The sequence below is a fragment of the Euleptes europaea genome, chromosome 14 (genome assembly GCF_029931775.1).
Source record: "Euleptes europaea isolate rEulEur1 chromosome 14, rEulEur1.hap1, whole genome shotgun sequence".
NCBI lineage: Eukaryota > Metazoa > Chordata > Lepidosauria > Squamata > Sphaerodactylidae > Euleptes > Euleptes europaea.
The window spans coordinates 24,349,949-24,376,206 of record NC_079325.1 but is presented as its reverse complement, the minus strand read 5'-3'; the positions used below and the strand labels follow the sequence as shown (position 1 = coordinate 24,376,206).

At 45.4% G+C, this 26,258-nt stretch overlaps 1 protein-coding gene across 4 annotated transcripts in view; it reads left to right on the top strand.

Moving 5' to 3' along the window:
* The window catches only part of DPYSL2 (dihydropyrimidinase like 2), an 87,188-nt gene that overhangs the window by 43,648 nt on the left and 17,282 nt on the right, over positions 1-26,258 (top strand). For all 4 annotated transcript variants that reach the window (XM_056861003.1, XM_056861002.1, XM_056861005.1 and 1 more), the window contains exons 4-7: positions 15,910-16,074; positions 17,089-17,150; positions 19,567-19,647; positions 21,663-21,731. In XM_056861003.1, coding sequence (XP_056716981.1) covers positions 15,910-16,074; positions 17,089-17,150; positions 19,567-19,647; positions 21,663-21,731 — 377 coding nt within the window. The remainder of the gene's footprint in view (positions 1-15,909; positions 16,075-17,088; positions 17,151-19,566; positions 19,648-21,662; positions 21,732-26,258) is intronic.

Genomic DNA, 26,258 nt, shown 5'->3' with positions numbered 1-26,258 from the left:
TTACTGGCTTCTCTTAATCCAGTTATCTGGTTGGGAGGGAAGTAACTGAATCTCCCTTAAGCCTGTAGTATTCCTGGTCTTTATCTACACATCATCAGTTGAGCAATCATTTATCTTCCTGGATTGCCTTGTTCACATAGGCCTGCCCATTTGTGCATATTGCTGTAATGCAATGCTGATGCAATATTTATTTATTTTATTTAAAATTTATTATTTTATTACATTTTTACCCCGCCCTCCCTGGCCCAAAGGCAAGGCTCAGGGTGGCCTTTCTATTCTGCTTTCCCACCCAGATAGGGTACCCAAGGCAGCAGACATCAAAACCTTTCAACGTTAAAACATTTGAGACATTAAAACAGCATTTAAAATAATTTGCCTCATGGGTCAGTAATGACCTGGTGCTTGCATTACTGACCCATGAGGTCACATCGCAACATTTACTTGGCAGACTATGTTTATGGGGTGGTTTGCCATAGCCTTCCCTGGTTGTCTACGCTTTACCCCCAGCAAGCTAGGTACTCATTTTACAGACCTCGGAAGGATGGAAGGCTGAGTGGACCTTGAGCCGGCTACCTGAAACTGACTTTCATCGGGATCGAATTCAGGTCGTGAGCAGAGCTTTTGACTGCAGTATTGCAGATTACCATGCACCACAAGCTCCTTAAAATAAACTGTATATTAAATATTTAAACAATTCAAGAAAGCAATTGAGCTGTAAGGAGGTGGAGCTAAAGCAGCCTGGCAACAGATATAGTACCAGTTGTCTTTTCCTACTCCCTGCTGGCTTTCTGTCAACACCAAAATGGCTGCTTCTTCCTGCCCAAGGAGAGCAGGGCTATCTCCTTGCCCCATTCCCAGTCTTCCTGTCATACCCATGGGCTTTATTAATAAACGAGAACACTTACGATCATTGGACATGCTGAGGTGGCTGAGAACAAAGGGGTCACGGGTGAGGAAAACCTCAAGGTGTTAAGTGAAAAGTGGCACAAAGTTATAAATGAAGGGTCCTAATGAGAGTAATGGCCATAAAATCTGGTTTTTGTTTTTTTTATGGCGGGATTTCTGAGCTGGGTGTATTTGTGGATCAGATTCTAAAGGGATGTGGTGAATTCAGCATACATTCTTGAACGTTAATCATTAATACAGGGGAGCGAGTGCGAAGGAAGTCTGCCTTGTGGACAGCAGTGGAATGCTGTGTTTAGCTGAGAAATAATGAGTGTTGAAATGGCATCATTACTATCAGCTTCTTCCCCCCCCCCACCCCAACAGAGGCATCTGGATGGCTGACCTAGATATTTCTCTCCCCCCCCCCCGTTCCTGAATATGACGAGAAGGATTTGGCATCCTTTCAGAAGAAGCAACTGCTGTTACGCGCTTTGCACAATAACATCTAAATCCCCGCATTCCATAAAATGGCCCCGATCATGACGTTTTTGTTCATAGCAGAAGACAAGCAAGGACTGTAGACGTCCTGCGTTTAAGGGGAACTGCTTGAGTCTCTTTGGTGCCATATCTTTGCCATAGACATACTGAGGAATATGGGTCCCCCTGGAAAATGAAGGCACTTCCCTTTTGGCTCATGAACCGTTCCCGACACAATCCCAGTTCTTCCTTTTCAGAATTTCACTTGTTTTTGCTTTATGTCTGCCTTTCTTTTCTTAGTCTTTATATAACACTTTAAGAGTTCCAAGCACTTCACATAGGTCAGCCTTGTAAGGTAGGCCAGCATTTTAATTCCCATGTTGTAGATCAATAGCGGAGGTCAAAAGAAGAAGCAGAGTTGGTTTTTGTATGCTGACTTCCTCTACCACTTAAGAATCAAACTGGCTTACAATCACCTTCCCTTCCCCTCCCCACAACAGGCACCCTGTGAGGTAGGTGGGGCTGAGAGAGTGTGACTAGCTCAGGGTCACCCAGCTGGCTTCATGTGTAGGAGTAGGGAATCAAACCTGTTTCTCCAGATTAGAGTCCACCATTCCAAACCACTACACCTCGCTGGGTTGCCTAAGGTCATCTAATAGGTTTATGGCTGAGATCTGATTTGAACTGGAGACCTCAGGAGTCACAGCTTATTCTCTTAGCCACTATGCTATACTAGTTTATGTGCCTTCATTGGGAGGTTCTTGGTGCCCATTCCCGTTTTCCCTTCCCATCACCTGCCATCATCCTACCTGACCCATCCCATTCCTCCATGAAGCTTGATTTGAAGTGTGTGCTCTTTCCTCTTTTGGGCCGAGGGCCATAGGCTGTTTTGCATTGCACAGGCTCCCTGATGCCTAGCAACCATCTTGAGCCCAGGAGATAATCTGGGAACATATTGCATGGTTGCTAGGTAACAGCCCAGGGCTTCCTTTCTGTTCCCACAGGCCTGGTAATGAGCCCAATAAATCCAAAATCTTGTAATTCTTTTGTTTGATAAGACACCATCCCCACCCCTTCACCTTACACGGGAGGTGCCGGAAGAGTTACGGGAGCTGCAGAGAAAGATCTGTCTTTTGGCATCATGGGGTCATCTTGATCAAATTGGTAAGAATTGCTATTGTACTGCTGGTGTTACCTAGTAACTACAAGATTGAGCTATAAATTGGGAAGCCCCTCCATTTAAATTTTGCCCCTGCCATGGCCTTAGGCAAGCCTTTACATCCCCCCCCCCCCAAGAAGATCTGTAATAATGAAGTTGGCAATATTGACCTTCTCAGAAGATGCTGTACATCAAGCCAGACACTGGTCCATCAAATTTCTGAGTGGTGGTGGTTCTTCAGGGGCTTCGGCAGAGAAGGGTCTTCCCCATCTCCTGAGATCCTAGCATATGCTTTAGTACCGAGCTACAGCCTTTCAGAAAGGGTGCGTCTATAGTTTCAGACAGTGTATTTAAAATGCTTTGAACATTCATGAAGTATGTCTTTATCTGTACGCTACGGACCATCCAGGCTACTAGCTGAGCCCATTGCTGAAGAAGGAAAAGGTGTATCTGCTTGAGACCCTGGAGAGCTCCTGCCAGAAAGACTAATACTGAGCTAGATCGACCAAGTGGTCTGATTCTTGCGTAAGGCAGCTTCATATGTTTCATCGAATCCGAATGTAGGGGAAGTGCTGCGGCTCAGAGGTAGAGTGCTTGGTTTGCACAAAGAGAACCTCAGGTTCAATCCTTGGCGCCTCTACTTAAATGGTTCTGGGTAGCCGATATTGGAAAAGCCCTTTCTCTGTTGGAGGCCCTGAAGAACAACTGCCAGTCAGAGTATTGGGATAGATGGGGCCAGGGCTGCCAAGGTGGGGGGCCTGAGGGGGGGGGACAAAATTCTGGGGAGGGGGCAAGTCAGCTCGAGAGCCCCTGAAGCCAGCCTCATATGGCATCCAGCCAAATGTCTTTCCATTTATTTTTTGTGCAGTTCTGGCTGCAGCCACTAGGGGCGCAGGGAAGTCTGAGCACGGTAAAAGGCACTCTATCAGCTAGACCACTGGTTCCCAACCGGGGGGTCCGTGGACCCCCAGGGGTCCACGAGAACTAAATTAAGGTCCATGAAACAAAGTTATAAACCCATAATAAATTAATATTTTCAATTAAAAGTTCTCTATTATAAAAATATATTCAAATATTCTAAGTTTAATGTTTAACTAACAGTTATGATTAAAGTTTATTTTCAAATTCTCGGAATTTTTATTTTGAACCTTGGGTTCTCTGCACCGAACAAAAAAGTCCTAGTGGTCCCTGGTCAAAAAAAGGTTGGGAACCACTGAGCTAGACTCACCTTTCTGCGAGACTGAAGCATACTTGCCCAACAGATCATGCTAAGCCCAGCAACCAATCCAGCACTGGAGCAAGACAAGACAGCAAGCTGAAGTAATTGGCAGCCTGGTGACAAGGTCATTTTCTCCAATAGTTTAGCCTTTCTCGCTTCCTTTCCTTGCACCCTGCTCAGCCAGATGTTACAAAGTGGTAATTAGTATGCTGCAGCTAAATAAAACAACCTTTCCTTCTATTGTCTTTAATTTCTCTCCCTCTTTTCCCCACTTTTCTCATTCATTTCTCTCTCCCTCCACCTAATATTTTCTGTGCCCCCCCCCCACGTTGATTTTCAAGTCTTGGTCTCAATGCCTATCCTGCTTGGCAATAGAATGTAGTTAATTCCAGTATAGCAGTAAACCTTTGTTAATATTATGAACAGAAGGGGAGGAATAAATATTTCCTCATGATCGAACAAAGTAGTAAAAGGATGCTTCTCCCCTCTTCTACTTACATGCATGGTGATGGAACATTAATCTGTTTTAGTGGATATACACGTGAAACAAAAGTTAGAAATCCCAGTTCAGACACAGGGCTGTTATCATTATTATTGAGTTGGCGGAAGATCTGTTAGACCTTTGTAAATACTACTTTTCTCTATGACAGATGACATAATTTTAATGTCACTAGAATTAGATTTATAACAGATGTCATACCCAGTCTTCCCAATGGGGAACCGAAGCTGCATTGTTCTCCTGTTCTTCATTTTATCCTCACAACAACCGTGTAAGGTAGGTCTGACTGAGAGTGTATCACCCAGTAATGTTCCATGGCAGATTGGAGATCTGAGTGTTGTTAGCGACACATTAAAGGTAAAGGTCCCCTGTGCAAGGACCAGGTCATTCCTGACCCATGAGGTGACGTCACATCCCTACATTTACTAGGTTTGTTTTGTAATTTTATGCTGGCCATTGGCCGTAACAAACAAACATTTACTAGGCAGTCTTTGTTTACTGGGTGGTTTGTCATTGCCTTCCCCAGTCATCTTCCCTTTACCCCCAGCAAGCTGGGTACTCATTTGACTGACCTCGGAAGGATGGAAGGCTGAGTCAACCTTGAGCCGGCTACCTGAAACCGACTTCCGTCGGGATCGAACTCAGGTCGAGAGCAGAGCTTGGACTGCAGTACTGGAGCTTACCACTCTGCACCACGGGGCTCCTCAGTGACACATTACAGGCTGATTAAAAGCTCTCTTATGACTCGTTGCTTATCATGAAGATAGCCTGGTCCAGGATTTTCCGATTCCCTTCATTTTTGGCACTGCAAGTTCCATCATCATTCTAGGATGGGTGGCTGGTTTTCAAACATGTACCTTTATTTTCTGATGTGTCATGCCTGCCACAAATAGAGATCCTTAGCTTCCATTTCGGATAGCACGGAGGGGGGGGGAGGGTTGGTTTAATCTTAACTGAGCCAGGATATTCCCATGCCTTTCAGTTTTGGCCCTAGAACTCCCACAACCATCCTGAGCCGGTGGCCAGTTTTGAGTCTCCTAGCTTTATTCTCTGATTAGTTATGGCTGCCATAAATAGACAAATGGAAAGACAGATGATTCTTTTATTACTAAAGATTCATGGTAGCAGGAAGCAAATGGTTTGTTTTGTTATGATATTTGTTTTGGATCAGGATCATATGGGAGGGAGACCCAGGTGGACTATTTGTCTGGGGGCCCATGGTGGCTCTCGGTAGCCCTAAATGGACCACTTGTCTGGATCTGTTCTACATAAGAACATAAGAAAGGCCCTGCTGGATCAGACCAAGGCCCATCAAGTCCAGCAGTCTGTTCACACAGTGGCCAACCAGGTGCCTCTAGGAAGCCCACAAACAGGACGACTGCAGCAGCATTATCCTGCCTGTGTTCCACAGCACCTTCTCTGATACTAGAGAGAATAGGTATGCATCATGGCTAGTACCCATTTTTACTAGTAGCCATAGCCCTCTTCTCCATGAACATGTCCACTCCCCTCTTAAAGCCTTCCAAGTTGGCAGCCATCACCACATCCTGGGGCAGAGAGTTCCACAATTTAACTCTGCGTTGTATGAAGAGGATGACTGGGAGATAGTTGAGGAGCACATTCTGCAGCTGCTGAGCAGTCTCCCAAAGCATTTTGTTCTAGAACCAGGGAAATAGTAGTTTTGGTCTCTGGCTTGAGCTAAGGCACGGTGATGCTTAGTGCTTTCACTCCTAGCAGCTCCTGTGTACCAAGCACTCTAGCACAGAGGCTGGCCTTTTGCATCTTTCCTTGCATTCAAGCCTGTTAACTCTGCCTGTGAGTTGAATCGCCAGTCCCTTCTCCGAAGCATTCTCTTCTGTTTTTAGATGACTTTTATCTGTTTACAATGCTACATTCTTTAATGGACCTCAACTACTGGGCTGGCCTGAAAAATATTGCGTAACCCCCTTGATAGTTTGTTCTTTCCCCCCTCCATTTGGCTTTATTTTTATCCTAGTAGCACCCTGAGATGTAAAACTTAATTGAAAGCATAGGAAAGAGAATCAATCTGTGCTCTTCTCTGCAGAGTGGCTATTTTTACAACGCTGGCAGTTGTAAAGGGCAACAAAGCATTGTTTTGGAGATACAGTCCCCTTATTGTCTAATGTGTTCGGATCCACTTTTTATTATCTGTTTTGTATTTTGGAACTCATCAGGCAAACAAAATATCAGTGGCTCCCAAAGAGCAGCGTGGGCCCACAAGATCCCTGGGGTACCATGCTCACATTCTCAGACTTGGGATGCATTGTCTGTTTTTCTCCTCCCTTCTGTCTCCTGAATCTCCTCCAGTTTCTTTTTAAAAAGTTGGTGGTGGGGGGGAGACCATGCATTGAATCTAGTGGATAGAAAATGAAATGTAACATTATTTGTCCCATTGTATGCAAGTACAAGGGAGAGGTAAACAACAGCCTGCAAATCGTTTTGCGGCTGTCAGTGTGTGTACTGTTTTCCTAATCTGCTTCTAATTCCAGTCATTATAGATGATTTAAATCAAGAATCAGAAAGAAAACTTTTATGCTTTGTTTGGCAGGAACAGCTGAACTTACAAACAGCTCCGAAGTGGAAAACATACATCCTTGTTTATGTTTCACGGTTGGTAGAGACATAACCCTGGTGCTCTTAATTTAGGTAGGAGGTTGGGATGAGTCACATGTGCACAATGTGACTTCATGCTCCCTGGCCCAGCTTCTTCTCTCCCCTCCCCCACCCCAGCCTTCACCAGGGCCAAGGATGATGTTGGCATCGAGCTACCCTTCTTTCATGTTAACCATGGTTCCCTCTTAACCTGGATTTGAAGTGGATTAGCAAGCCTTAGTTAAAAGAGAAGCTGGTAACACAGGTCACGTTGGTGCTGATGACACACTGAACCATGGTTAATGCTGGTGGAGGAGGGAGTTCTCAGGAATGCAGCTGGCTTCCAATAGTAACCATGGTTAAGGAAGAGCTGGTGTTTTGCCTATGAAGTCCGTATTCGGTTGGCAAGAGGTTACCCAGGTAATAGCATGCCATCCACTTCGATAGATACTTATTGCAATCACTCAGAGGCTTCTGTACACATGAGCCTCATTTACAAGCTTCAGAATGCATCCAGGCCAATATTCTTTTCTCATCCCCCACTGGAAGCTTCCTATTCTAGATTTAAGCATGTGGCGTAGTTTAAAAGATCCCACAAATGTTGGTCCAGCACAGTTAAAAATTTAGCCTCCCCTTATTTAATCCTGAGGTATATAAGTTGTAATAACAACTCCAAAGTTGTAAGCGGGGAGTCAGCCAGCAGCACCCACTGCTGACTGTAATTACATTTTTAAATGAAAGGGTGTGCAAAAAGCAATTCACTTCTGTTGAGTCCCCACAGTTTGTCAGATGCTAGCGGTTCTAAAGGAGTTGAGATCAAGCCACATTAAAACCCAGATGTCTGAGAACATGCAAAAGTTCTTTCATGCTTCTCTGGGGGTGAGGAAGAGAGGTCTGCTTAGAGTTTAGCATGTCCCCGTTACGGATTTCCACACTAATAAATGTGTTTTAACTAGCAGGCCTCTGTAATATTGGCTGGCTCTTTGATCTGGCTCGGTTGATTTGTGTGCCAAAGAGCATGCATTTTACTATGTGCCGAAAGTCTGACACAGCCCCTAAGCAAAAGTTCTAATTAAAACTAATGCCCTTTAACATAAAACAGTTTCCCTGCTGTCAGTGCTGTTTGCTAACTGGAGTAATGAAGGGGATTTCCCATAAGCTTTTAATGATTTTTACTGGGGGGGGGGTGAGTGGGGGGGGGGAATCGGGAAGCCTCCAATGTGCAGATATTTTCTCTGAGGTCTATGAATAGTGTCAGGAAAAGGTAAGGCACAAACGGTTTATATGCACAGCCCGGATGCAATATATTTATTTATTCAATGCAGCATAACAGCAGGAAGCTATAAAATGATTGTTCCTGGCCTGTTCTGTCATCTGCCCATGTTGATTTCCACAGATTGGGAGGAGCCTCCATGCCTCTCAAAAGAAGGTTGAGCTGTTTCATCTAACAAAACTATAGTAGTAACGTCTTTACTACTCCGGAGATAGCTCTTTGGCCTCATGTGAGGATAGAGTCATAATTTAAATATATGGGGACCGTAAGTGATTACATCATCCTTCCTTCTGATTCACACACTGCAGAACAGACAGGTCTGTAGTCCCCACCCTGTGTAGCAGATGTGAGTTGTGTGTTTTCCTCAAGTTTCCATGGATGGGGTACCCAGTTTGGATTGGGACCACAACAGACATAAAAAGTAGGGGTTAAGCCTTCCTCTCCCATGCATTCTGTTTCCCTGACCTGAAACAACTGAGGATGTCACTATTTGGCCTGATGGGGAAATCCACATATATCTCGTGTGTGTTTCCGCAACAGGCCAAATAGCAATCCCCTGGACCATTTCAGTCAGTTTGGGAAATCAGTGGGAGAAAGTCCATGTGTGCTGCGGTCCCAATCCAAATAGGGCATTTTGTGTGTGTGGGAATTGGAGACAGCATGAAACTCGTGTCTGATTGTTACATCAGGTGGGGACTCCAGATGCTACCTGGGTACTTGGTAATGTGTGAATCTGCTTTGAACCCGTTGCCTCTTTAACTTTGATGCTGGGGAGTTCTTTGCACAAGATGTTGGTCCATTTGATAGATAGACTCCCTTTTCATTCCTTCTAGTTCAGCTTGGCAATATCGTTGTCCTTGCATAATGTCCTCGAAAGCCAGTCTCTCCGTCCCCACCAAACAAAGTAAGCTCAGCTTTAACTGTAGACTGTCCAGGTCAATTAGGTCAACGCTGTACCAGGAACAAATTCAACCAGTACTTTGCAGTGAGTACTGCGTACAGTACAGTTTTTTGTCTTAATTTAGGGAACAGTTAAGTCTGTTGAACAAGTGAGTGATTTAACGCTTGGGTACCCTTCTCTTTCAACTGGCTGTCAGAACAGGGCTCATCAGTCCTCAGAGCCTTGGCACACTGGCTCTCTTGGTGCCGATGAACTCTTTTACTCCTTATATATTGATACTTCTGCATTGTGTGTCCTTTGGTCTAAGAGCCTGCTGTTCCTTAAGAATGTACCCATGCTCACTAATGTCGCAAACTAGGTGTGACCTTTCTTCATGCTCTTACTAAAATCGTGCCTTTGGTTTTATTTTCTCCCTTATGAATGGGTGATGCTTTTTGAAAGACTTCTTTCAAATCTGCTATTTTTCCTTGGTACTTACAGCCCATTCCTGAGCCCCGGGTCTGGAAGTCCATAGGAGGGAACGCAAGTGACCGTGCTGGCTTCCATGCCGCTTGTGCCACCAAGACTGGCACGGACGCTGGCGTAGGGGCGCTCATGCTGACTTCTGTAGACTGGCATGGCAGCGCGGCCCTGGGACACCGATTCAGCCTCCCGCCAGCGTCCGAATGGCGCATGTGCTCATGCCGTTGTCCCGGGGGGCGTTACTGGGGTATTTTTTTGGGTGGTGGAGCTGATGGTAGGCAGCTTCCTGACTCTTTCCAGCCTGGGAACACCCACCTCTGCCTCAGCAGTGCTGCGCCAGGTTTTTTGCTGGCGCAGCATTGCTTTAGTCTATGGGGCTGTTCCCCCCAATTTTTATATTTTTTTGCATTAAATAGCCCTTTTTCCTGCTCGCGGCAGCCTCCAAACCCTTTTGGAGACGCTGAGGTGGCGCCCTGGCCACGCCTTCCCCGGCTGCTGCTGGGCTCAGGAATGGGCTTCCCGTCTCTTTTTAAAAAAAAACTAAACACAGCTGAGCATTTTGCTGTTCTATGCCGGATGTATTTTATAATGCTTATCTCCCTGCATGTTTTTTTTTAAGCCATTTGCTCTCTCAAGACACGCAGTGTTTCATTGTGGCTCGGTGCCAGCTCTGGCACATTAAAACTACTCCGATAAGCTAACAGTGGCCTGCTTTGTTGTCTCTCGTTGGCTTATTGTCTTTTTTAATCTTGAGCTGATTAATTTGGCTCAGGGAAGGAGGAAAAAGAGCAGAAGAGACAGCAAGGTGGAAATCGATAGGGGGGCAGGGACAGAGGGAGAAAGGCTAGGATTTGTAATAAGGTATGCTTTGGGAGTGGAGAGTGAAAGAGGCATGGAATGAGGTCAAACGTGGGGGGAAAAAGGTTGCACCGATTTTTATTCTTGAGAAGATCAATAAGGACAGAAATGTTTTTAAATAGAATAAATAATGTTGAGAAAAATCCAAAGGATGTGTTGAACACTGAGAATCATCATGGTGTAATGATTAAGAGCGGTGGTTTGGAACAGTGGGCTCTAATCTGGAGAACCGAGTTTGATTCCCCACTCCTACACATGAAGCCAGCTGGATGACCTTGGGCTAGTCACAGTTCTCTTAGAGCTCTCTCAGCCCCACCTACCTCACAGGGTGTCTGTTGTGGGGAGGGAAAGGGAAAGTGATTGTAAGACTGCTTGATTCTTCCTTAAGTTATGAAGAAAGTTAGCATATAAAAACCAACTCTTCTTCTTCTGCTTCTGCTTCTTCTGTAGTGGGTCAGAGAAGGAGCTGATGGTCACAGATACCTACCCTTGTTCCTCTCCCCCAAACAGTCCCTTCTGATTTTCAGGAAAGTGGATTCCCCGGGGGTCATGGGACCCATGTGGATTAATAGCCATTGGAGGTAGAAGGGGGCAAAATCACCTTCCCTAACAGTTGAATCATCTGAGCTGCTGCTTGTAGAAGAGGGAGGAGGGGGCAGTATTGACCCTTCCTCAGTCTAGGCCCCTGATTTATGTGGATCATTTTTCTTGCAATGCCGGTATTGAGACAAAATAGTACAAAGTTTGGGAATTTGAGCCCATGATGTCAAGTTGTGTTGATTTCCAACACGTTAAGAAGAAGAGTTGGTTTTTATATGCCGACTTCCTCTACCTTTTAAGGAGAATCAAACTGGCTTACAATCTCTTTCCCTTCCCCACAACAGACACCTTGTGAGGTAGGTGGGCTGAGAGAGTTCAGAGAGAACTGTGACTAGGCCAAGGTCACCCAGCTGGCTTCATGTGTAGAAGTGGGGAAACAAATCCAGTTCACCAGATTAGCCTCCGCTGCTCATGTGGAGGAGTGGGGAATCCGCCACTCTTAACCACTACACCATGCTGGCTCTTCAGGTGGCTGTGTTAAGGTGGTTATGTTAAAGTTGGCATACATCTGTCCCTGGAATAAGGATTCCCTGTTGCTGTGTTTTTCAAGCAGTAATCACACTTGTGTGATCACTTAAATGCTGGAAACATTTGATACTCTGGTGGGCCCATGTGTTCCCATCGTAGGTGAGCAGTGTCTATTAATATGGAAGAGAAATCACACTGATTTCTCTTTTAAATTTTAATGGGTTCCCTAAGTAAACCATAAAGCTACTAGAACATGGGATCATCTTGCCATCTTACTAGATCTGAACGGGCTATATACAACTTGTGATACACCCAGCTGTGTGTGGTGGTCCCTCAAGGGCTCTATAAATTGAGCTAGTTTAAACTGTGACCACTTTATGGGTGCTTGTGGTAGGAAAAACCAGCAAACTCAAACCATCTGGGTCATATCTTCGCATCTGGCAAGTCCAGATAGAATTAAGAGGAAGCCAAATGTTTGTAAATTTGCTTTGTGCTTGGAGCTCTGATCTCAGGCGAACAGTTTGCTGCTCCCTGGCCTGAGAAGCAGAAGATTCTCTTGTGGGGAAGAAAAGTAGACAAGAAGTACCTGTGAGTTGACATTTCCCGCGTGCTTGCCGTGGGATGTCTTGGCGTCTGCAGGAAAGAGCTAGGTGCTCTCTGACTTCATTAAGCACCCTCCGTTGTCAGAAGCAGCTCAAAGATTTTTTTTTTTTTTACCAGGTTCTTATGCCATGATGGCTAAATGCAGCCTCCAGATTCAGAGGCGGTATGTAGTTGCCGAGGTTTTTGCTTGCGTGACAGGGGAGGATAGGCTTCAAGCCTTGTTTTTTGGGCTTCAAAGAAACATTTGGCTGGCCACTGTGAGTCACAGGAGGTTAGACTGTGTTGCCCTTTGAGATGATCCAGCTGGGCTGTTCTTGTGCTCTTCTTAGGACTAGGCCTTCTTGGTAGGATTGGATTTCCCCTTCTGAGGAATTCCCAACTTTTTTGAATGCAGATCGGGCTGGAAGATAGATGCTGAGCCGAAAGCTCTGTGGTTCTGTCTCATATCACCTGACTCTTTCAGAGAACAAAAAAATTTTCTCTTGATGCTGGGAAGGTAATAGAGAAGGGACTGGAGATGGAGATTAGGGTTGCATCGCATATTTTCCTTTCTGCTTGGAAAGCCGAGTGACGGTGCATGAATTTCAAGCTTTCTGTTTCCTGGCAGAGCCTTGAATTTTTTCTGTCTGCAATGTGCAGCTGTGAACGGCACTGCAGCCTTGCAAATGTGAACCTTATATATGCATAGACAGAGAGCCAAGATGGCATAACTGCTAGAGTGTTGGGTTAGGATCTAGGAGGGCTGGGTTCAGATCCCCACTGTGACGTGGAAGTTTGATGGTGACCTTGAGCCAATCACTCTCGATGTAATCTAACTCACAGGGTCATTGTAAGGATAAGAGGGAGGAGAACAATGTTGTAAGCTGCTTTGAGTCTCCACTGGGGAGAAAAGCAGGGTATAAATAAGTAAAAAATAATCTTAGAATCAAAAAGTTAGAAGGGGCCATACAGGCCATCTAGTCCAATCCCCTGCTCAATGCAGGATCAGCCTAGAGCAGAGGTTCCCCAACTGTGCTCCAAGGAGCCCTTGGTGCTCCACGAAACATCTAGTGCTCCAGGAAGAGATTGGAACGAAAAATACTACTGTTGTTCGGTTTAGTATATAGGTGCTAGGTGAAAGTTAGTGCTCTGTGACGAATTTATCTCTTGAAAAGTGCTCCATGACGCGAAAAGTTTGGGAAGCTCTGGCCTAGAGCATCCCTGACAAGTGTTCATCCAGCCGCTGCTTGAAGACGGCCAGCGAGGGGGCGCTCACCACCTCCCTAGGCATCTGATTCCACTGTCGAACAACACATACATGTAATATCTTTTGGGATCGGTGGGTGATATGCCCAAATGTGGCCCTGCAGAGATTTCCACAACGCTTGTGGCTTTTCGGCTTCAGATGAGCGGTAAAAAAAAGGCCATGGGGACATCTACACAAGAAGCTAGAATGCTCTCTTTCAAACCAGCTTCAATTACGGTCTGTCTGTAGCCTCAGAGAGAGTCCGTTCTGGGCTAATGAGCAACACACGATCATTTGTTTTAAAAAAGAGCTGGAATTTATTGCACCGGTTCAAGAGGCCCTACCTGTGGGCAGGCTTCTGTTGCCTGGCTGTGCAATGTGGGTCTGCCTACTGAAAACAGAGGCAATGCCATGCAGGAGTGGGGATCATAGGTAGGGCTCATTTCTGGGACTTCGTTTGCTCCTCTGTTGCATTATTATGGAGTAAAAGGCTAGCTTGCAGTCACCGAATGGCTGTTGTCATGTGCAGGCTGTTCACTGAGTATTATTCTGAGCTGCCTTGCAAAGGGAGTATTCTTTATTGTCAAGAGATCTCAGATTTGAGGATCAGAGCTAATAAATGCTTCCAGTCCTGGCTTAAAGTAGCCGTGAACCATATAAAAGCTCAAAGGGAATTGCGGAAGCTGCTGTCGGCAGCCTGGCTTTCATGCATCCCAGTCCTAATCCTGAAACTGACTTTCTTGTACATTTTGGCCACAATCTATCCGCTTTCTTTTCCTACTTGTTTCCCACTGTGGTGTGATAGTGGGAGAACAGAGTGAAACAGTCTCCAGCTACTTCTACAAGTAATGCAAAGAATGTTTTTTCGGGGGTGGGGAGGGGTGTGTGGTTCCTTGATGTGGCTTTTTTGGTTTGGAATCTGGGATCTTGTATTGTAATCTGACATTTTAATTGAAACGAGAGTTTCGGTTGAAAAATGGAGCTGGAATTTATGCATGCGCGCACACACAGATATATACGTGCATTCCTTTCTTCCCAGCAGGAACCCAAAGCAGCTGCATTGTTTCCTCTCCTCCAGCATGGTGTAGTGGTTAAAAGCAGGTGGACTCTAATCTGGAGAACCGGGTTTGATTCCCCACTTCTCCACATGAAGCCTGCTGGGTGAACTTGGGATAGTCACAGTTCTCTCAGAGCTCCCTCAGCCCCACCTACCTCACAAGGCGTCTGTTTTGGGTGGGTGAGAGGAAAGGAATTTGTAAGCCAGTTTGAGACTCCTTAACAAGGTAGAGAAAATCGGATTATAAAAACCAACCCTTCTTCTTCTTCTTTATCTTCACACCAACCCTGTAAGGAAAGTTAGGCTGAGGGTATGTGACTGGCCCAAGGTCACCCTGGAAGCTTCCATGCCAATGTGGGCATTAAAACCCGGGTCTCTTCCCAGATTCTGGTCTCTAACCTCTATACCACATTGGCTCTTTCATGAATGTTGGTATTCTCGTGGCCTTGAATGGTCCTAAAGTATAGTCACCTTTCCTTTTTTTGTTTGTCTAAGCTGTTGGCAAGTGCACAATCCTCATGCTGCTACTGCATGTGGCTTTTGCACATGCCTCTGTATTGATGTACTTACCATGGTATTTTCCCCACAGTGATATCTTTTTGCTGCTGGCCAGTGGGTTGGCCGTCAGCAGAGCTGGTTCCAGATTGTCAGAAGGCCTGGCAAGGTGATACCTATGGCCTCAAATTTAAGCATACCATGAGCCAGCATGGTGTAGTGGTTAAGAGTGGTGGTTTGGAGCGGTGGACTCTGATCTGGAGAACCGGGTTTGATTCCCCACTCCTCCACATGAGCGGCGGAGGCTAATCTGGTGAGCTGGATTTGTTTCCCCACTGCTACACACGAAGCCAGCTGGGTGATCTTGGTCTAGTCATATTCTCTCAGCCCCACCTACTTCACAGGGTGTCTGTTGTGGGCAGGGGAAGGTAAGGTTTGTAAGCCGACTTGAGTCTCCCTTAAGTGGTAGAGAAAGTCGGCATATAAAAACCAACTCTTCTTCTTCTTCATCATCGTCTTCTTTGTCTTCTTTTTCTTCCTAGTCTTCTTCTTCCTCGTTTTCTTCGTTTGTTGTGAGAAGAGGGAGCAGAGCTTGACTCTTTTTGTGCTCCTTAACATGTTGTAGTAATAGGAGTCTCCCAGTTGAGGACATCCAGGTTCAAATCTCTACTCTGTCCAAAACTCTCTGACTGACCTTGGCCAAGTCAGGCTCTTGGCATCCACCTACTTTGCAGGGTTGTTGTGAGGATAAAATAGGGAAGGGAGAATGATACACACTGCCCTGAGCTGCTTAGAAGAAGGGTGGGATAAAAATGCACTATATAAGTAGAAGAACAAGCCGTGTTCTGCTGCTTCCAGGCGGCCCCGGCCACAGGAAACCGGAGATTGTCCCAGAGGCCTGTGCAACATCGTTTTAGATTAGAATGTTGCTTTCCAGCTGCAAGCAATCTCTACAATGAGAAGCGAATCTGTGTTGCTAAAGTTTGTGAAAATGCAATCTGTATGACAAATGTGAGTTTAGAGACCTTGTGGGCATATTTTAAATGCTGCTAATGTACACTTATTATTTATTTATTTATTTATTTGTCTGTTTGTCTGTCTGTTTATTTCTTCAGTTGATCACGTTCTTCCAGAGCCAGGGACCAGCTTGCTCTCTGCATTTGACCAGTGGCGCGAATGGGCTGACAGCAAGTCCTGCTGTGATTACTCTTTGCATTTGGATATCACAGAGTGGCATAAAGGAGTTCAGGAGGAGATGGAAGCCTTGGTTAAAGATCATGGTAAGCTGTTTGGACACTCCATTATTTTTCAGGCTAATCTGAGCTCTAAGGAACATCTACACCCTAGCCATAGTTATGAATTCTGGGTTTTTTTACCTTCTTCTGAAGTGGGCACATGGCCTGGCTGTGCAAACTTCAGATATAGTTCTCCTTACAACCTTCTTAGGGCTCAGGCAGATTGGGTGAAGGTCAGACATCTCTGTCCATCTGTAACATGCAAATGTTAGGCTTGTGCAGCCTCAATTTGCCTTGCAGTCATACAGGAAAAGGGGAGGGTTTAACCCTTCAACCTCCGCTTAGTTTCACCAATCAGGGTCAGGTTCCCAGCATTGTCGTTAACATTTTAAAGAGGGAAAAAAAGATGCGCTTGTAATGGGGATGTCTTTTTCTGCCCCTTAAAAACTCTAATATTAGACTGGAGGGGGCTGTTTGAGTTACTAGAAGTTGAAGGGTTAAACCATCTTTCTTCCCCACACAGCCCTGAGGCAAATGGAAATTGCACACTTTGTAGATGGGTAGAGATGCATGGTCTTAACATCTCATCTGTTAAAGTTCTTCTTGGTGGATGTGGGAGGCATTCATGTGCCTGCATTCATAGATAAAGGTAATTGTGAATTGGCAGTTCAGATCCATGAATTGCTAACAGACATGGTTGCAAGGCAAAATTTTCTTCTGTATTACAGGGGCCAGTGGTTACAAGCGAACAAATGATACCAACAGAATGCCCAGTCTGGAATCCACAAATAAGCCTAGAATAAATATCTGTTGGCACAGATGAATTGTTGTGCGCCTTGCTGAGGGTGCAGTGGGCCTTTTGTGTTCTGGATTAATGCAGCGTCTGGAATTGGCAGATGAAAGACATGATCGTTGTGTGGCCCAGTGGGACTATTCTTACATCCTTGTAGATTTGATGCACCTTAAACATTTCTCTCTCCCTCTCTCTCTTTCTCTCTCTCTCTCTCTCTCTCTCTCTCCCTCTCTCTCTCCCCCCCCTTCCTCCTATGTTTCTGATAGGAGTGAATTCCTTCTTGGTTTATATGGCTTTCAAGGATCACTTTCAGCTAACAGATTCTCAGGTATGGGGCCTTCTTGGTTAGCACATGGGTTTTATAGTGTCCCAGCTTGGTGGAGTGGTTAAGAGTGGTGGACTCTAATCTGGTGAACCAGGTTTGATTCCCTGCTCCTCCACATGAGCGGTGGGCTCTAATCTGGTGAACTGTGTTAGTTTCCCCACTCCTACACATGAGTGGCAGAGTCTAATCTGGTGAACTGCATTGGTTTCCCCACTCCTACACATGAAGCCAGCTGGGTGACCTTGAGGTGGTCACAGTTCTCTGAACTCTCTCAGACCCGCTTACCTCGCAGGGTGTCTTTTGTTGGGTGAGGAGGGGAAGGAGATTGTAAGCTGGTTTGATTCTCCTTAAAAGGTAGAGAAAGTCAGCATATAAAAACCAACTCTTCTTCCTGGTGGGGATCCATGAGCTCCAAAGGTTGGAGCACTTAAAAATAGACTAGATCAGTGAGGCTGCTGCTTCAGTTAATCTGTTTGAATGGGTATGGCAAATTTCTACTGTAGAATGGGCAAGCAGTATTGGGTGGCAGAAACGACCCTTTCTGTATTTGCTTATAAAATGCACCTCCTGGGTCCTTTTGAGCGTCATGAGATTTTTGGATGATGGGGTGGACTTTAGAAGTAGAATGTAAAGTTTTTCTGGGTCCCATTGTTTGGAAGGAGTAAAGGGTACGATTACATAGGTATTGGAACTCATGTCCAACTGTTCATCAAACTACAAATTGCATTTCTCTAGGCCACCAATGTGTGTGTGTGTGTGCAAAGTGCCGTCAAGTTGCAGCTGACTTATGGCGACCCCTTTTGGGGTTTTCATGGCAAGAGACTAACAGAGGTGGTTTGCCAGTGCCTTCCTCTGCATAGCAACCCTGCACTTCCTTGGTGGTCTCTCATCCAAATACTAACCAGGGCTGACCCTGCTTAGCTTCTGCTTAGCTTCTGAGATCTGACGAGATCAGCCACCAATGCTGGCTGGCAATTGTGATTCTCTCTCTTCCTACTCATAGTTGTTAGTTGACAGCCAGTGTGGTATAGCGGACAGAGTGTAGAAGGCCACGGTGTGAACCCTCACTTAGCTGCAACGCTTATTGGGTGATCTTGGGTAGCTTATTTGACTCCCCCCCCCCCCCGCAGAGCTGTCATAAAGATAAAATGGGTTAACTTTCATGTATCTCGTACTGAACTAAAGGCATTGAAATGGATAATCCCCCATGTAAACTTCACTGAGGAACCCCGTGGTGCAGAGTGGTAAGCTGCAGTACTGCAGTCCAAGCTCTGCTTGTGACCTGAGCTCGATCCCGACGGAAGTCGGTTTCAGGTAGCTGGTTCAAGGTTGACTCAGCCTTCCATCCTTCCGAGGTCGGTAAAATGAGTACCCAGCTTAATTGGGGTAAATTGTAGGTGACTGGGGAAGGCAATGGCAAACCACCCCATAAACATGGTCTGCTGTTGTGATATGACGTCCCCTCGTGGGTCAGTATTGACCTGGTGCTTGCACCTTTAAACTTCATTGAGCTGATGGCTGGAATACTTATGAGATAAAGGGCTACTAAGTTTTGACCCAGCGGTTGCAGCTCTCCCCTGAGCAGCTGTTTGACTTGCTGCAGTTATCACGTGATGGTAGCATTGAGCTCCATGCTGTAGAAAAGTTTCACCAGATTTCTGTATAGCAAACCTCTGTTAAAGGAGAAGATTGTAGCAACTCCACCCCCTGCCACCAATTGGTAACCCTGGCTGCTTAAGAGGGGACAAAGTATTGTTCTGTAGCAGACATTGCTCGCCTGCTTTGCATGCAGAAGGTCCCAAATCCAGTTCCTGGCAACTCCAGTTAAAAGGCTCTTAGGAAAGCAGGTGTCAGAAAAACTTTTCTCTGCTTGAGATCCTGGCGATGAACACATGAACGCATGAAGCTGCCTTATACTGAATCAGACCCTTGGTCCATGAAAGTCAGTATTATCTACTCAGACCGGCAGCGGCTCTCCAGGGTCTCAGGCAGAGGTCTTTCACATCACTTTCTTGCCCAGTCCCTTTAACTGGAGATGCCGGGGATTGAACCTGGGACCTTCTGCATGCCAAGCAGATGCTCTACCACTGAGCCATGGCCGCTCCCCAATCTACTGCTCGTCGGAGCAGATGAAACTACGCTAGAGGGACCAGTGTTCCTGTATGGTGTAAGAGAGCTTCCTGTAAATAGTTCTAAGAATTCCAAGACCAAGAGAACCACGGAACGAGTGTTTTGAGCCACAGTGGGCTTGAGACTTGGGATTCATTCTACAAATCCTGAGAAGGCAGGAGCCTGGATGGGAGACCTCCAGAGGGACAGTGGGCAAGCCACCCCCAAGTCCAGAACGACAGAAAGGTGGGGTAGAAATGTAATAATAACAAACTGGGAGCATTAAAATGTCATCCTTTCTGTCTCTTAGATATACGAGGTCTTGAGTGTGATCCGTGACATCGGCGCCATCGCCCAAGTGCACGCTGAGAATGGCGACATTATTGCTGAGGTAGCTTTTGATGCTTGCTGGTATGGGTAGTGATGTGCGGCACAAAAGGGAAAGGATCTCGTCTTTACACCGTGGAGCCTACAATTGAAACATTGGCAACTGGAGGTGACAAAGAGGAAGAGGAGGAATGGAATGGGCAGGGGCAACAACTGAATAAATATTCTACAGATGCAATCCCTGTATGTTCAGGCTTCAGTTGTAGAGGGTCTGAATACCTCTGATACTATTCGTACAGTGTGCTGTACTCAGGCAGGGCGTGGCTAAGCTCACAACGTTGTTGCCTTCTCTGCCTGGCTAGAGAGGTTAGCCCCTAGGCACGTAAAAAGTTCTTCTCGTTGGTTTCCCCCAGCCTTTTCTAATACAGAGATGGTATCATGTAGTGGTCAGAATGTCCGACTAGCACAGGGGAGACCCCGGCTCAGACATTTCTGTTGATTGCTGCTGTTCCCTGGGGAGCTCAGCACATTGTATGCGGTTCCCCCTTCCTCTCTTTTATCCTTGCAACAATCCTGCGGGTTAGACAAAGGATGGCCGATGCAATGTCATCCAGCGAGCTTCATGACAGCGAAGGATTTGAGCCCCACTCTCCCTGGTCAGACGTGTCAATGGCTATCCTTGTCCTCTTTAGCCATGAGGCTCGCAGGGGTTAGTTGTGCTTTCTCTCCCAGGGCCAAAGCGTGGTGTACCGGTTAGGAATGGTGGTTTGGAGCGGTGGACTCTAATCTGGAGAACCGGGTTTGATTCCCTACTCCTCCACATGAGTGGCGGAGGCTAGTTTGGTGAACTGGATTTGCTTCCCTGCTCCTCCACATGAAGCCAGCTCGGTGACCTTGGGCTAGTCACAGCTCTCTTAGAGCTCTCTCAGCTTCACGCACCTCACAGGGTGTCTGTTGTGGGGAGGGAAAGGGAAGATGATTGTAAGCTGGTTTGATTCTTCCTTAAGTAGCAGAGAAAGTCGGCATATAAAAACCAACTCTTCTGCTTCTTCAAACTAGACATTACGGTCGCCGTGGGTCCAACCTGTGGCTGCCGATGCCATTTTAGAGAAAAAATTGGCCATTTAAAACTGCAGTGAGGATGCAATCCTGGTTGGGCGTATAGCGCAACGGAACCAGGTGACATTTCCCCCCACCGTGCCTTTTCAAGTGCCAAAACAGCCTGTTTCAGTAGTTGAGAAGGTGCTTATGAGGCGGTGGGGATGGCTACTCACACACAAGATTACCGGGTCCCACTGGGCCCCTTGTGGCATTTTTAGATGGGCAAATTCTTTTCTAAAACAGCATTGGCAGCCACAGGTTAGCCACAGGACCCTCGGAAAGGTTTACAACAGATTTTATCAAACAGTATAAATAAATCAAACAGTAAGGCCAAGGAAAGGCACGTGCGTCCTCAGCACAAAACAGCTGAGAAGCACTCGTAACTCAAGCCAACCATTGGGCAAAACCAAACTGCTGCAGTTTAAACTCTGAAAGCCCCTCCCTCCCTTTTAAAAAAGAACCAGCTTCAGGAATGTCTAATCTTTTTTATTCTTTAAAAAAAAAACCAAAAAAAAAACCACCTGGGAAGGTCCCATAGCTCAGCAACAGAGCAAATTCCCAGCATCTCCAGTTACAGGATCTCAGTTTTCAGGGTCAGTATGTCCATGACCCTGAGTACTGCTGCCAGTAGAAAATATTGGACCAATAATCTGACTAAGAATCATAGAATCGGAAGGGGCCATACATGCCATCTAGTCCAACACCCTGCTTAATGCAGGATCAGCCTAGAGCATCCCTGACAAGTGTCTGTCCAGCCTCTGCTTGAAGACACTTTTTTTTATATATAAATTTTTATTATATTTTTTCCCAAGAAAAACATAAAAACAAACAAATACAACAAGCAGTTCAATATCCATTCATTAGAAGTTGGGCAGGTTGTCAGCATATGGGGGCATGTAGAGTGTGCATGGATCAGGACGCATAAGTTTCTCTTGTATAAAATATTTCTAAGCTCTGCTCCTTTTTTTTCTTTTGCAGGAACAGCAAAGGATCTTGGAACTGGGAATCACTGGGCCTGAGGGGCATGTTCTGAGTAGGCCTGAAGAGGTCAGTGTGATTGCTTATCTCTGAGCCTTGAATGAATCCCACCAATCCAGTCAATACTACAGATCTAAAAAAGTGCAATCGTAATGGCTGCCTTAATTTGCACACATATTGGGAATAGAGAAGGAGATTTCACTACATAGGAAGTGAACTCTCGGGCCATCTAGACCAGCGGTTCCCTTGCTTTTTGAGTTATGGAGCAATTTTCAGAGGAGAAATTCATCACGGAGCACTAATTTTCACCTAGCATCTATATACTAAACCAAATGACAGTAGTATTTTTCTTTCTTCATGGAGCACTAGGAGATGTTTCGCGGAGCACCAAGTGCTCCGTGAAGCACAGTTTGGGAACTGCTGATCTAGACCAAACCCTTTGGACAGTTGGATTCCACAAGCGTCCCTATGTAGGCCTGAGAGTCTTCAACTCTGTGGACTGTTTGTCCCATTTCCCAGCTGTTTTCACAGAATATATTTCCTAATTCCCAACCTATAATGGGAGGGGGCAGTAAGCGAGGGGAGGAGAAGCCTCTGAAGGAACAGGTGAGCTACCGAGTTGGTGCTGGAAGGAGGGAAGTGAGGCGAAGGAGCTGGATGAAGCAAGAGCTCAGGTGGGTACCTACTTGAGTGAGAGAGTTTCAATTCTGGAGGAGCAGTAGATGGGAAGGGAAGGGGGAGGCTTACGGGGATAGATGGGACACCATCTCTGCAGCACAGTAGATGAAGATGGAGGGGAAGGTGCATTGCTATAGGAGAAGGCAAGGACAGATGGAGCCAACGTGGCGTAGTGGTTAAAAGAGGTGGATTCTAATCTGGAGAACCGGGTTTGATTCCCACTTCTCCACATGAGCGGTGGACTCTAATCTGGAGAACCGGGTTGGTTTCCCCACTCCTCCACATGCAGCCTGCTGGGTGACCTTGGGCCAGTCACAGTTCTCTCCGAACTCTCAGCCCCACCTACCTCACAAGATGTCTGTTGTGGAGAAAGGAAGGCAAGACAATTGTAAGCCAGTTTGGGACTCTTTAAAGAAAGAAAGCATTGGGGTATAAAACCAACTCTTTTTCTTCTAAATCCAAATGGAAGATATGTTCTGCACCCTTATGTCTTTGATGGGAAGGGGGGATGGTCATATCTCAGACTAAAATCCTAGGAGTTCTGCTGCAGAGTGAGTTAACGTTTCCTGGCACTGTCTGTGAGTGGTGACTAAGTCCATCCGCGCCGTGACTGCCCTGTACAGAGACTTGAAAGGCGACATTTCATAGCCGTGTCTCCCCACCCACATGGAAAAGACTGCAGCGATGCTTTATGTGGTTTCATTAATGGTATTTTGCCTCATGCAAGGGCCAGGGACGTTTGTAACAGCTTCATGCATTACAGCTTCTTCCCCATGTGCAAGTTTTTAAAGAGACAGAAATCCTCTGGGTTTTCATGGCACCTTTAAAATGTTGATTTGTGCCCCAAGGCAACCTGAATTCTGAAATATATAAATTATACAAATTAGGGATCTCTGCATAATGGTGTTTCTGCTATTCCTAGCAGGAGAGGAAGGCACTGTATGGTGTGCTATAATCCCCCCTCACTGGGAAACTTATCCAGCAATTGGTTCTCTCCACAACCTGCCACCCCCCCGGATTTGCCTGGATGCTTCAAATCATATTTCCAAAATCATATGACTGCCAAGTTTCCTGCCTGCCTTACTACCTATCCATACCAAAAAAGTAATCTTGTGTGTGTGTGTGTGTGTGTTAAGTGCTGTCAAGTCGCTTCCGACTCATGGCGACCTTATGAATCAACGTCCTCCAAAATGTCCTATCTTTGACAGCCTTGCTCAGATCTTGCAAATTGAGGGCTGTGGCTTCCTTTATTGAGTCAATCCATCTCTTGTTGGGTCTTCCTCTTTTCCTGCTGCCCTCAACTTTTCCTAGCATGACAGTCTTTTCCAGTGACTCTTGTCTTCTCGTAATGTGACCAAAATATGATAGCCTCAATTTAGTCATTTTAGCTTCTAGGGTTGGTTCAGGCTTGATTTGATCTATAACCCACTGATTTGTTTTTTTGGCAGTCCATGGTATCCGGAACATCCTTCTCCAGCACCACATTTCAAAGGCGTCTACTTTCTTCTTATCAGCTTTCTTCAATGTCCAGCTTTCACACCCATACATAGTAATAGGGAATCTTAGACTCTGGGAAATACATTTTGTTAAAGAGCTAACAGTGAAGTTTCCAATGTCACTGGAAGGTTAGTCTGGATCCAACCCAGTTGGTTTAGAATGGTGTAATTCTGTTTAGGATTTCACTGTTTAGGATTTCACTTTCAATCTGAAAGTATTGTCACAACTGCTATACGCTGTGCCAATTAGGATTCATTCCTACTCAGATGAAGTGGAACAGATCCAAGGCTGTTTTCTCAGATATCTTGTAGGGCTCCCAAGTTGTGTTTCTTATCTCATTGTCTGCTCCAAAACAAATCAAAAATTAGTAACAACTAGGGCCTGGTCATCTGCCATAAAATTTTGGCTACGGATCCATTATCATGCGGGGGAATCAACCCTGTTAAAATACCTAATAGAAGACCCCTACTGGACTGAACGTTCTGAATGGACAATCAAGATAAAAAAGAAAATTGCCCAGATAGGCATTGACCTGGACTCCCTGCTTCTGTCCAGCGAGAGTTATATCCTGAGTCTAATAAAACAAAGACTAGCCGATCACTAGTTCCAGCGCAAATTTCCTTTAACGCTGCCAATTTGCTCACCTCAATACTTTGGACTTCCACCTAATTTCCATCGAAACTACCTGGACCGTCTTGACAATCCTAAGCTCAGGAAAGTCTTTATGCAAGCTGGGACTAATTCACTGCCTTCAGCGATTCTCCGTGGCAGATTCCTGAAAACACCTTATGCTGAAAGTGTCTGCAGATGTGGCACAGGATGTCCTGACTCCCTGTCTCATATTCTTTTGGACTGCCATCTTTATGATTCCCCAAGAGAAAACCTCATAAAATCTATAGTTTTGAACTTCTCCTCAAATAATACGAAAATACTTTACAAACTATTAGCTGATAAGGATCCTGAGATAACCGAAAACGTGGCAAAATTTATGACGATAGTAGTCAGCCAATGGGAATCTAGTCGAAAGTAGAATCACAACATTGAGGATTGATTTATATTAATTTTATTTTACTCTAACTTTTATCCTTTTATATACTGCAGATTGTACTATGCCAATAAAGGTATTTGAAATTTGATTTCACTGTAAGGGTACCGTTATAAGCATAAATAGCTGACAGCAAGTTCCATTGAACTCGGTGCCAGCTTCTGAATAAATGTCCTTAAGAGCTGCATCATTTCAAGACCGCATCTTTCAACTTATTCAAGGTCAAACCAGAAATGAACTGGGACTTTTCTGGTCAGATATCCTGTATTTTGTAGTTGTTACTGTTGCTTGCTTTAAGGCAGCTGCTGGAGTGCGGATGGGGCGGCTTCAGTATTGACTGGAGCAGCAATACAGGAGTTTAAGGCTTGCCCTCAGTACTGATCTAAATCCCCTTTCAAAGCTGCTGTTTGCTTCACCATTAGGAGAAAACACAGATAACCCCATCATGTCTGCATCTTTTTCTTGGGGTGGGGATCAGAGACTGCATCCCTATTTTTTTTTCCATTGTAGCTTTTTGGGTGGGAGAGAGCTGTGGCTTTGGGGAGCAGCCACAACATTTTCGTTTGCTTATGCATCAAACTGTTTGTGTCTCTGTGCATCCTTATAGACAGTTATGACCTTGTTATTTGTTGAAGTTATTTATGTCCTGACTTTCTAAAAAGAAGCTGCGCACAGATAGCATAGACAAACCATGGTTTGTTTTTGATGAGTACAAGCCAGGAAATCTTCTGTCATGTATGCTCCTTTCCATCCTCCCCTTGCACACCACAGAGAGATTAAAGACTTGTTGGTTTAGAATGAACCACAATTTGTCATGATGTCTGAGCTGGGGATTCTTAACAACCTGGCCTCTCCCTCTCTTTCCCTTTCTCTCTCCCCAATGTGCCAGAAATTCAAGCTATAATTTAATCCTAGTTTGTTGGTAAGAAAGAAATTGATTTGTCGGATACTTTGTTATCTGCTGCCAAGTAGACCAGTCAATTGTGTGAGAGATGTGGCAACTTTTCCCTTTATAGTGTCAAGGAAAAATTTAATTTAATTTCTCCCTTTTTTAAACTGAAATGGTACATGAATAGCCAATGTCTGTTAAATCTAGGGAAAGGAAGGAAACAGATTTGTTAAGTGTCTGATTGGGACGTTGCGATGAAATCAGACTTGGCCTGAGGGAAGGAGGGGAGTGTAGAAGCATCCTGGCTTCTTTTTCAGACGTGGTTTGATTGACTTGTGAACATAGCCAGGTTCTGTTCCGCAAATGTCTCCTGTTCATTGTTTCTATCAACTTGTTTATGGCTGCTTTCAAAAGGGAAGTGCCGAAGAAGTCATTGGGGGATTGTGGGAAATTCTTCCCTTAGTACCTTTTATGAAGACAGATCTTT